Below are 12,737 nucleotides of genomic sequence, written 5' to 3' on the forward strand. Positions count from 1 at the left end.
TCGGAACAATGAGCCCTGCCCGTGTCCTGGCGATGGGGCGGGGGGGCACCGCGCCCGGGGACCGCTCCGGACCCGCCCGGGCTGCGTGAGGCGCTTCTGTTGGCGGGCTGGGTGTTTGCCGTTGTGGGCACGGTGGTGTGCTGGCCGCAGGAGTTTTAAGCGGGTTTAGTTCGGACAGAGGGGGTTCTCTCTAGGCTGTGGGTCAGTGTGGCGCTGGGCAGAGCTGGTGGTGCGGGAAGCCTCCTTTCTGGGGTGTCAGTGCGGTGTGACCATGGGTGTGCTCGTCCTTGGGGTTTGCTCCGTTGATTGTCAGCAACGCTCAGCGTGTGTGCGTGTTCGTTTGGAAAGCTCACCTTTCCTTTCCTGAATTCTGTTGGGTTTGAACTCCAAATACAGCAAGGTTTGTATAATCCGGAATGTTTCTTTTGACTTTCATGCGTTATAAAATTTAGGGTTTTTGTTTTGTTGGGTCTTTTTTATAAGACCCTTTAAAAAAAATATTCAGAATTCTAGGAATTCTGCTCTGTTCCAGTATAAACCCTTTTAACATTTGGATGTGGGGTACTGGATTTAGTAGCTTAGAACATTTGCCTCTCATCTTCCTAGGTTTCTTTAAAGTTGTGTTGACATGGATGTATAAATATTTTCCTGTCTTTGCTGACAAATGTGTAATATGACCTCTGTAATATCAGGTCATAAACCTGTTGTTGTGTTCAGGCTCCTTATATAAACAGTATATTTTTTTAAAAAAGGTTGCTACTTGTTTGAGTATTTAAATATGAGCATGTAGTTTTGAGTATTTAGTTGTTAGTTTCCCAGATGGGTCTAATATTCCATAATCTGCTTCTGCACATGTATTGTTTGGCGTGTGTACTTGATTTTCTAGTATTTTATCCATAAAATTTGTTCAGTGTTCAGGTTCAATCAAGAGTTGGATATGTATCTTGTCTTAGCTTTGCAGTTAGTCAAAATCCCTAAGACTATGCATTTACCCTGCTGATTGAACCTACTGAAATGCACAATAGAATAAGTAAGGGCTCCTCTGCAAGCAATGTATATATCCAGGTCCTAGGATGGATGGTTTCCTGGGAAAATATTCAGTACTATTAGGAAGGACACTAGGGACTTGTAAGGAAAGAACTTGATAGCTTAGGCTCTAAACCATATGGTTTTTTGTAATGGCAGCTTCAGACTAACTCTGTGTCAAGTTTGCTTAAAGCTTCATCTCAATGTAGGCTTTGAAAGGAAGGGAGAATTTTGTGCGTGTATTTTCCATGCAGCTGCCCCCTGAATCTCCTGTACCTCTTGCACTTTTGTTTGTGGAGTTTCTTTTGCCCTCTCCCTCCACCCCTGCCATTGAGGGATTCCACTGATTCTCCTTTTATATCTGTCCCACAAGATTCTGAGTGACAGCTGTGAAATGTAGCATTCTTGTTGATCTCTGTCTGTAGCTGTCTGGTGAAATGATTAGATATAGTACAAGGCAAATGCTTCGTGTCCAGCTTTGTGTGATGGTGTAGGGACAGGAGAGACTCTGTAAAACTATCCCTCCTTTGAACCGTTAGATTTCTTAGTGCATATGTCTGTGTCCGAACCTTTTGCAAGTTTAGTGGGTAGTGCACAGTAAAATTTCAGTGTGGGCATTTGATTTTGTAATACTTTATTGCTGACTGATGTACTTCATCTCGCAGAGGCTGAAAATACTGTTGAGAAAACGACAAAATGGGTAATCGTCGAAAGCGTGCAGCTCCGTCAAAAATAGATGAAGGGAGGAAGAAAAAGCTCTGTTGGAATATGCATGAAGACCGGAGAAATGAGATGATAACATCAGATGATGAAATTGCTAACGAGGACCATGTTCCAGGCCCAAGCACTCATTCTACATCCTTCATTGTTATAAATGATGATAGCACTGATGAAGATCTCATTCAAAAAGAAGGCCGTGGCTTAAAATCTGTTAAGTTTTTGACAGTTAACGATGAAGAAGACTCTTATTCTGTCTTGACTCCTGTGTCAGTACAGCTAAATATTATAGTCTTGCCATACCGTGCGGATGGGTGCTGGAAGGCTTTGTTGGGAGAATTTGCTCTTCACCTTCCTTCTGAGCAAATTCTAACTGACGAATTCCATGAAAGGAGCTTTACTTTGATGAGAGGACACTCTGATGATGGTCAGCTACAGGTCTGTGTTCATGAAAGAAGTGAAGAACAGTACAGTAATGAAACAAAAGAGTACCTGGGTGCCTATGAACGACGTATTTCGGTGGAACCTACTTTAGGTGGTGAAATGTTGGAAGGCTTGAGATGGTTGCAAAAGAAAAAGATAATTGGACTTTATCAAAGACCTGGAGAGGCTCAAGCTTTAAAGGTATGGGCTCATATATTTGTTTTGCATTTTAGAAGTTCTTTTTAGTTTGAAATACAAAATAAAAACATCTGAAAAACAAAGTCTGGCAGCTACCGTATGTTTTTATATTGTGATGAAAATATATAGTTTCTACATGCTTATGTAATTGTTTGAGTGTGGTTTTTTTCACAAAAATGTCTTTTTACTGTTGAACTGTTAATAATGCATTACCCAAAGGAATCACAGAGGCTTTTAGCTGACATATACTGTATCCTTTAAATGGTGATTTTAATACATTTATTAAATCTGTCCACATCTGCTAATTTTTTAAAGCACTGTTGTTCTTTTCATACTCTTCTGTTTATAATATTCTTGTAGTTCTAACCGGTAATTAAATTATTAACTGTAACCATTTCACAGGTTGGAATTTACCTTCTGGAAGCTGGGCTAAGTAAACCAGAGTTTCTCAGTGATGGAGGTGGAAGACCCAAAAAAGCTAATCGGCTGATTCAGAAACTCATGGAAAAGTTCTATAGTTTTTTAATTCCAGGTAATGCGATTCAGTTGACTGTTGATGAATAATTTTTGTTATTACAGTTTTTTTTTCATAGTTTTAAAGGGAAAATAGTAAGTTATTCCTGCCGTCTAGAGCAACTTTATTTTCAAGGTAATATTATTAGGTAATTCTCTCCGTATTATTATCTGACCATTAACCATGTGCTAATTAGTTTATGGTCAAATTATGGGTGATAGTATTCCTTCTCTGCGGATAAGGCACTAAGGCACGTAGAAGTTGGAGTCCTTACCTTTTTGGGAATAAATGCAGTTTTCACTGGGGCCAGTATAACTAAGTACGTGGGGAAGGGAAGATACTGCACACAAGTCGTTCTTCAAAAAGCTGAAGTAATCCGACTGAAGCAAATTTATGCTTTTAAACCTAAACTGACAATAAAGTAGGTGCAAAAAGAAGTCTGAGGAATAAATAGTTTAAGATCTAGAATGAGTAATAATGTTTTTAAATGCATTAGGAAAAATACATTATCATAAATGCATTAGAAGCAGAATAGCTGCCAGAGAATTCATAGAATTGAGATGACTGAGGCATATGAAAGAGTGCTCGAATAAAGTAATGCTATAGCAGGAAGCACAGTTTTCATGTCTGCGTATCTTCTCATTGTGGAAGAGTTGGACAAAGAGATTGCCAACAAAATGAACAGTGACCTATTTTGAGATCCAAAATGATCTTCTGCTGGAACTTGGGGCATTTGTCCTCAGTACATTAAAAGATAGATTTTTTTATGGACTGCGTGGTTGAGTGTAGCTTGCAGGTGAAGAGGCAATGATAAAGCTTCTGAAAGGGAAGACAAGCCCCTCAAAGTTACTGGAGGGAGAATATGGACCTGAGTGATTGGGTTGTTATGCCTTAACTTACCTTTTCAGAAGCCATGCAGCCAGCTCAGGTTCATAAGGGAGCTGTGTCGCTAACTGGTAAATTTTCTGACCATTTTTCAGCATGTACATTTTGATGTGGCATAAAATAATACTATAGTCTTGATTCACTGCCAATTAATGCCGTGTAAATGACTAAGTAAAACAGAGGATGTGGAGATTAGAAATAAATGGGTGTTAATGTATATGAAGATCACCAGTCAAGTCCTACAAAGGCATGTGCAGCTTAATGTGTTCCTAATGCTTTGGGAAATGCAGTGATTGGTGAGATTATATCATCAACAAACTTCAAATGTATTATTCAGCATAACAGAGATGAAGAACAACTGAAAGCTTGCAAGCAGACTAAGCAATGGAGATTCAATATAAATTCGATACAAATAATGTCATAAATATAATATGCTGCAGAAGAAAAAAAATCCTAATTTCACATTAGAAAAACAATATGGTCTCTCTGCTAACTGTTGCAACCAGTGTTGTAGAGGTGTATAGCTCGGTAAATGTATCAGCTTAGTGTTCAGTGTCAGTGAAACCAAATCAAAGGTGGAGAATTGTCCTGAAAGTGTTAGCGAAGAAAACAGAATCATTAAACCACTGCATATGCCCATGGTGTGTGTTATACTGTGCTCCAAATTCAGAAATAAAGCATGTCACAGAAATGGGAAGAGTTGGGAGAGAAAACCCCAGGCGGTTACACACTTTGAAACCAGTTACATTTTCTGACAGTTTTTAGGCACATACTTTTTGATATATCATGAAACAAGAGCCTTGATTCTGTGCTGATGAATGCGTTCCTCTTAAGAAGCCTAAATTGATTTCCATTTCTAACAACTTAGGCTGTGTTTGAATTTCACCTGGTTTAAAAGAGAATTAATTGAATTTTTTGTAAAACTGCATTTAAATATGTCTTTTAACACTTGTCAATATTCATCTCAAATGAACTCTATTATGCAACAGCCTTCCAAGATGGGGCTTCTTGTTCTCATTGGTGAGCAAGTTCTTGTGTTGATGGAGTTAGAATAAGGGACATGACCTCTCTATCACTGCATTTAATTTTTATATATTTGTTTTCCTTGATGTAGTCATCCCATTATTTTCCTTCTAGATGGTTTTGAGACTTTGGGAGGAATTCCATCTCAAGTTATGGCAAGCGTTAGATGCATTAATGAATCCGCAAAATTGTGTCAAAATATTTAATATGCAGCAGCTTCATGAGTTTTGAACATTAATTGCAGATTTTACCACTTTTTTTGAGAGATTTGTTCAGAGATTTCTTTTGATGAACAAGTAGCTGGTTTTATAGTAGTTTGTATCCAGTACCTGCCGTATGGTATTGCATGTCGCTTCTTGTTGCTTCAGTGAACACACAGGCATAGATGATTTATAGATCCAGCTAGTTGCTTTCTTAATATGAAAAAAGCCCATAGTTTTTATAATTAAAATTTTAAAAAAAAAAAGACTAAAATGTCTGTTTAGTTGCTGTTTGTTCTAGTGAATGGCAAGTGTTTCGGAGTTTGTTTTCCCATAGTGTCCTGGAGTTATAGTATGACATACAGTAGCATGGCACTACCATATACCATTCTTCTGTTTTCTTAGGAAGAATAAATTCTTTGTACAAGGCAGAGTCTTTTGGGTTTTGTATGGCATTTTTTAATAGCAAGTATGAAGCAACAAGTTTTCTACTAATGTAGAGTAAAGGAGGAAAAGATGACATTTTCCTTGAGGTAGACCTTCTTATACACCAACCTGGAAACTGCCCTACAGATAAAACTGAAAGATCCTAGTGCAGATGTGGAACTTGAGATGTGGATGTTAGTTCAGTCATTGAAGGAATTAAGTAGAATACTTGATAATGAAACATATCGGAGAAAATGAGTTTTTAGATACCATCTAAACAATGCCATCTGTTTCTCAAAAGTAAAAAATACTAAGATGAAAGCTATGTAATTGAATTACATTTTGAAATCCTAAAAAGCATAACTAAATGTTCACTGTTTAATAGGTAACTGAAAGGTAAACTTCCTTAGCATCCTTTGAAAAATACCTGTGGTACATAGAACCATTTAATCATAAAAAAAAAAAAGAGAGAATGAACAAAACGTGAAAGATATGGACAAAACCTATTCAATTGTATGAAAAAAGCTTTTACTTAAAAGTATGCTGTAGTCTTTACTCCCCTGTAAAATTCTGGATAGACTTAGTTTATATAGAAGTCAATTTATTATGCTCTGAAATGTGAGATTTGAAGACTGTTATTTTATCAAGCATGATGATAGGTGTCATTATAGATCAACTTTGTTGATCAAAGTTATACTCTGCAATCACTCTAATTTCTCTAAACTTTCCATGAAGTGAAGAATGTTTGTGAGAGGTTCCCTTGGAATGGTTTCTGTAGTATATAAAGCCGCATGCTCTTCCCGGCTCTTTTCCTTTGGCTGGAACATTAATAGCCCCACATGTGCACTCTTGTTGCCTTCTTTACAAGTCGTATATATACAGTTTTCCTGAATTTATAGACACTAAATGTCTTTCAGAATTCTCTTTTCCTTTGTGAAGCACTGGAATTGTTCCATTGACTTAAAAAGATTAGGGGGGGACACTGGTGGCTGCCATACATAGGCACATCATTTCCTGCTGTTTGTTTTGGAACCCGTTCTTCACCTTCATGATTCCTTTGAATGAAAGAAAGCTTTTGCTTGACGTGAAAGTCAGTCCTAATAGCAGCCTCCAAACCTTATTTTAAGATTAAGCTCTCTGGTGTTTGTGCCAGGGACGTCTCTTTGTTACTTCGAGGCACTGTAATTATTATTTGATTTAATTGTGCCTGCCATTAGATGTTTTCTCTTTTTAGCAGTATATTATACCTTTAAATATACCTTAAGGCTGCCTTATGCTGAAAATGCTGGCCTTGACTTGCTTCTGAATTATTTTTTTTGAGAAAAATTGTGCAAGGTGGCTTTATTATTTGCAATATCAGCCAGGCTTAGTATCTTTCTCTGAACTGTAGAGATGCACAGCTGTTTCTAGGTAAGTACTAACAGCTGTTTTATTGGTAATGATGGTTTTAATTTGAGACCTAAAACACTTTTAAAAGTTGTCCACTATCTCTTTTGTTCCCTCATCTTATGTCAGTTTCCTAAAATGCTGACCCTTGAATTTTTCATGAATTTTTGTTCTACAGTGCTTAAGGTGTGTGTATGCCCATAGATATAAATTATGTGAAAGATAGATAAGCACAAGTCCTTCTTTCCTAGAGGGTAGAAAAAAAGGATAGGTCTTCTGTCCTAGAGGGTGCATACTTCTCATGAGGTGGGATTTTAGTTTCTAAAGTATGCCTTGTCTGCATTTTTGCGGTGATGCAAATGGTGAGAATTTTGTTTTGTCTTGCTGCTACAATTTTCTTATCCAGATGAATAATTTTAAATTAACGTGAAAACTTACTGAAGATAATCCTCTGAGTTTTTTTTAAATGCTATTTTATCAATAAAGGCTTTATTTAATGTAAAATGTCAAATCCTTGACAACTCACTGTGGGTTTCCCCTTTCTATAAGATCATCAACCCATGTTAACATTTAAATCTGAAATGTGGGTTATATGTGGTTCTGTGTAAGTTGGAAGTGTTTAGTGGAAGATCTTTATTAAATAAAGGAGCTCTGGTCATTCTATCCCTAAATTCTCAAGGAAGAGCTTTGCTGATGATGTTTACCTCTGATCACCATAGCATGTTAATCATAGAAACATAGAGTCATTAAGGTTGGAAAAGACCTCCAGGATCATCAAGTCCAACCGTCAACCGAACACCACCTAACTCACTAAACCATGTCCCTAAGCACCACATCTACACATTTCTTGAACCCCTCCAGGGATGGTGACTCCACCACTTTCCTCTTAACTTTCAGGAAAGCAGTACTCATTGCTTCCTCCTGCTGCTAGCTGAGGCAGGTGTGGTCATGACATAAGTTTAAAAGATGTTTTGCTTTGCTTGCTTTCGTGTGTTAACTAAATATGTTGCAGTAAAATGACCAAAGTTGATTGGTAATGCGTGTCTTGAATGACTTGGTGTATGCAGATGAGCTGGAGGAAGATGAGGAAGAATCTGACACGGAACTAGAGCGACAAAATATTGAAGAGCTTTATGACTTTGTGAGGCACACTCATCAGCAGGATATCCACTTACTGAGAGAGGATGTGCAGCATCCTGCATTAATTCCTGTTCTGAGGCCGTACCAATGTGAGGCTGTGAACTGGATGCTTCACCGAGAGAAGCTCGCAAGCACTTCAAGCAGCGGCAAGTATATGGGTCTAGAAAACTTCCATAACTTATGCAAGTGGCACTGTAATGTCAGCAGTAGTGTTTTCTTGCTGTTTGATTAGAAGCTTTGTTAATTATTTCATTATTATTTTCATAAAAGCTGTTGTTTAGGTAGTACGCTAAATGATAAACTAAACTTTCCTGATGTATCTTTTTGGTCATGAAGCACTGTGGAGGTAAATGTCTGCTTTTTATCTCTAAAAGTCACAATAAGGCTGAGCAATTCTAAGCAGAGTGCTGTTTAGAGAGAAACCTTATAATAGTAACATGAACTTTTTCTCCATAGAAAATGAACTGCACTTCTTATGGCGAGAGGTCATCACTCTGTGTGGAATCAAAATCTACTATAATCCATTTACTGGCTGGTATGTTTTTATAGTTAACTCTTTCTGAGAACACCTCTAGGTTGTACTTTATGCAAACCTTATTGTCAGCTTTTACCTGGAGGATATAAGATAATCCATAGCCGTCGGTTTTCAGTTAGCAACTAAAGAATTGGAACAGTGATATCTTTAATTTGAAGAAAAAAAAAAGGCAAACAAGTATGTAACACACAGGTAAATATGTAAATCTTGAGTTGAAGATGTGATTCTTAAAGTTGTTTGTTTTTTGTTTTTTGTTTTTTGTTTTTTTACATTTCAATGCAAATTAGTGGTTTTAAGATTAACATTTTTTTTTTTTTTAAATTAGAGCATTGGAAGCTTTGACCTTCTGGTCCAATGCTAAATGAAGGAGGAAGTATAATACTTTTTATGAATGCTGGGTATTGCATTACCAGTTCTGTTGCACTTATCAGTTTGGTTAGAATAGAACCTTTTGATTTCTACTTTGCTTTTAATGTTTTTCACTGTGTAACTTTAAGATCTTTAACACACATGAATACGAATGTATTTCAATTTTTTGGAGGCTAACATTGTGATATACTAAGGTTAGCAAGGCAAGGCCTGTTAGGAGGGGGAAAAATAAAAAAAAATTCTGGCATATGTATTCATCTTGGTCAGCTTTGTACACCCAAAAAGCTGACTAGCTTTTGTCAATTTCAGCTTATGTAATACAAGATACTGCCTCACTTGACAAACTTTCCCTTGCTGAAGCTATGCTCTCTGTGTCCCTGAACACCTGCTTCTCTGTCATATCATTCTATAGTTACTGACTTTCATTTGGGAATGTACTTGAATTTTAGCATTATCCGTGAATATCCGTTTGCTGGACCCCAGTGGCCTGGAGGTATTTTGGCAGATGAGATGGGTCTTGGAAAAACAGTAGAAGTGTTGGCTCTGATTCTGACTCATACCCGACCAGACATTAAACAAGATGATCTGACATTACCTGAGGTAAGAAAACCAGGATAAGATTAAGTATGAAGAAAATACTTTTCAGAATTAATGGGAATGCACTTGTCTTGAGTGTATTGCTTTCTGTTTTATAGAGGTCCAGACTTAAAGCTGGATTCAAGTGCAGTGAAAGTTTTTGCTTTGTAGGATGTGGTACTTGGTGGCATAAATAGCAGAATGGTTTGCATGAGAAGCAATTGATAGTTTGCGATTGTTGAAGGGTGTTAGGCAGCTGTGCTGTTAATAGGCTATTGGTAGTTTACATGCACTCAGGAGTGTATAATATGTAATTTAGTCTACCACATTGGAAATCTCCGCCTCACTTCATTGTATTGATGAATATCAAACATCCATTAGGCATATGTTCTGTGCTCAAATAGGGACGATTTAAACTCAGTGAATAAAGATTTCTGCTCCCTCCTCTTTCTTATCATAAATGGGCTTATTTAGCAGCAGTTTTACATCTTTTCACTTTCTCATCATGCATCCTGTGAAAGCTTAGCACATTCACTTAAAACCAAACATTTTCTCTGAAGGCAGAGAACCTTTATCCTTAAGTAAATTGTTACCACTTGTGTGGGTTCCATCATTTTGAATTCATGGCAGCCAGTTCCATTGTACATCTATTCATAATGATCTCCTGCCTGCTTGTAATTTTATCAGTTGAAAAAACCCAGTTCTCAAAGAGATAATAAGATTCTTCCTAAATGTATCAGAGGGTCAGCACTGAGGAGTGTGAAGAGGGGAATATTGGCACTAAAGCCTCTGGACATCAGCTGGCAGCAACAGTTAGTAGACCATAGTTTTGGAGAGCTGGAGTTAGGAAACTGTTTCATGATGAGTAGCTGGGACAGGCATTGTAGCTAATATTTTAAGGTCTCTGTGAACAGAATTATATGACATTGCCTGTGGTGAAAAGACGCTGTTCCACTTGTCCAGAAGGCCCCTTGTTGTCTATATTTTTCTTGTCTTCAAATGTAAAATGTCTTTTGTATGATGTGCTAAAAAAAACCCTGAAAGTGCTTTATTGCAAAAGAGACTCTCTGGATGACTCCTGGCTTGTTTAAGCTGATGTCAAAGTTACTCCAAGTATTTCAACTCACCGTGGGGCTCAAACTGTCTAGAGGTTCATTGCAGTTACTGTTAAGAACTCTACAAAGCAACCAGTTGGACATTGCAGAGTGAAGTGTCAAGTAATAGAGTTATAAGACGGTTAATCATAGAAATATTGGCACTGCATTTGTTCCAGCTTTGGGATTCTTTTTTATATTGCAGTTCGTGAGTATACATCTCTTTGAATTAAATCACTATTCCTGAATTGCTAATTATAGAGTAAATTTTTGGGAGGCAATCCCTAAAAAGAGAAACTTACTTGTAATACAGCTAACTAGGGCTTTTCAATCTATATTATTTACCTCCTTTTGTGTTTCTTGGTACATATTAAATATGTATTTTCCTCCCTCCATCAGTAACCTAGATCACTTACAGCTATAGACTCCTGCTACTTAATTCTGAAGTAGTGGAGGACCCAAGCAGCTTGCAGGGCTGTTCTTTCTGTTCTCAGTGTAGGATGCTGAACACAAGTTTGCCAAGAAACTGACCTGAATGGGGGATCACTCTGTACACTAAAAACTAACTAAAAATGAGCTATCTGAATAAATTAGTGAGATCAGAGCACATATCTGTAGCAGCTCATGCTTCTTTTCAAATGTGGAAAGATTAATGAAGTTCAAAATTACCGTGAAGAGACATGACCTAATTATTAAATATTGTCTGCATTAGGGTAAGCTTGTGAACTTCTTTGTTCCACCTCAACCCTTACAAAGAAAAAAGAAGAAAAAAGCAAGGGAAAGGAAGCTTAAATTGAAGGAGAAAATACAGTATCCCAGTAAGTATTTCTGATGACTTTTTAAAATACATTTTGCTCTTGTCAGAAGTCTTATATTGGCTACAGTTTGAATTCAAGGCTACTGTTCACTTTGGCAGAATGAAATATTTCCTTTCTTGAGCACTGTGTAGGATTGCATGTAACAGACAAGTGATCCACACTTAAAAGTAAAGTTACCAACTCAGATCTCTGTACTACAGAGCTCCTTGTAACTGAAGGTCATTGTAAGAGTTTATGCATTTAACCCAAATACAGTCTTTTTAGAAACTTCAGTAAGAAAATTGAGTGACTTATTTCTATTGCTATTCAATATTGTCTTAGAATCACTAAAAACCAGTGATTTGTAGGGCTATCTCAAGTAAAGCATTGTCAAAACTGCTGTCTGTCTCTTTTCTTTGCATTTTTTAGATGAACAGAGTGTTTAGAGTTCCCTTTAATATGAATTCTCCAGGGTAACTTTCATTTTATCTGAGCTGTAATGTTGTTTTTTTTGCTTTGATTCTACATATAGGCTTACGAGTGATGATCTTAGCAGCTATAAAGGAAATGGATGTGAACGGAGCATCCATTGTTGCAATATTTAAGTACATCGGTGCTATGTATGGATATGACATAAAGAGAAATAGACGGCTTCTTAAAAGAACTCTAGTAAAACTAATTGCGGAAGAAGTAGTAGAGCAAGTCACAGGACATGGTCTGGCTGGGTCTTTCAAGCTGGGAAAGAATTACAAGGAACAGAAGATGCGAGAGAGAACCAAAGAGCAGGTAAAACATGCTGCTGTAGTTACTCCAAATAATGTTGCGAGGGCAGATCTTATTTCTACCAGTTGCATGCTACTCTCAGCTGTGTTATCTGTGTGCACTGCTTCCATGACACAGACTTATTGATCAAAATGAAGAAAGCTGCAGCATTTGCTTTGACATTCGTGAACCAAGAAGCAAAAATCATAAGTAGATCTAATTTGGGGCTAAAATATTAACTACATCTGTTGTAAGCCCTGCTGCAGGGGCTGGCAGATGTATTGATCTTACTGTGAAGTTGTCTTTTAAACACTTGTAAACGTTAACCAAATCCTCAAACTGGAAATGGGTATAAAATCTTAATATCTATGTCTTGATGTTTTTATATGTTCAAAAAAAAAGTTAAGGAGAAAGTCTGACATTCTTGGTTAATTTTATTTTGTAGAAAGCAAGGACTTCAGCTAGCGTTCGGAAGAAGCGGTTGATTAATGCTAAAACTCAAACCAAAGAATCAAGAAATAATGAGGTCACTTCTGAAAATGTCCTTAGAACCCCTTTACCGGTGGATATCACAATGGAAGAACATGATTATTGTACAACAAACAAAAATAACATGAAATCTGAAGCAGATAATGAGAACTCTGTAACAGAGAATAATATTCAGCA

The 12,737-nt window shown here is 37.2% G+C and overlaps 1 protein-coding gene across 1 annotated transcript in view; it reads left to right on the forward strand.

The window, feature by feature from the left end:
* Positions 1-1,698: 1,698 nt before the first annotated feature.
* Positions 1,699-12,737, forward strand: part of SHPRH (SNF2 histone linker PHD RING helicase, E3 ubiquitin protein ligase) — a gene marked incomplete at its 3' end in the record, with an annotated part of 21,271 nt that continues 10,232 nt past the window's right edge. The window contains exons 1-8 of the mRNA XM_010085883.1: positions 1,699-2,367; positions 2,767-2,896; positions 7,866-8,084; positions 8,395-8,473; positions 9,292-9,442; positions 11,225-11,330; positions 11,842-12,095; positions 12,517-12,737. The exon at positions 12,517-12,737 is cut by the window's right edge and continues 493 nt beyond it. Of these exons, the coding sequence (XP_010084185.1) occupies positions 1,723-2,367; positions 2,767-2,896; positions 7,866-8,084; positions 8,395-8,473; positions 9,292-9,442; positions 11,225-11,330; positions 11,842-12,095; positions 12,517-12,737 (1,805 nt within the window). The remainder of the gene's footprint in view (positions 2,368-2,766; positions 2,897-7,865; positions 8,085-8,394; positions 8,474-9,291; positions 9,443-11,224; positions 11,331-11,841; positions 12,096-12,516) is intronic.

This window comes from Pterocles gutturalis, unplaced genomic scaffold (assembly GCF_000699245.1).
Source record: "Pterocles gutturalis isolate BGI_N339 unplaced genomic scaffold, ASM69924v1 scaffold31510, whole genome shotgun sequence".
Classification (NCBI taxonomy): domain Eukaryota; kingdom Metazoa; phylum Chordata; class Aves; order Pterocliformes; family Pteroclidae; genus Pterocles; species Pterocles gutturalis.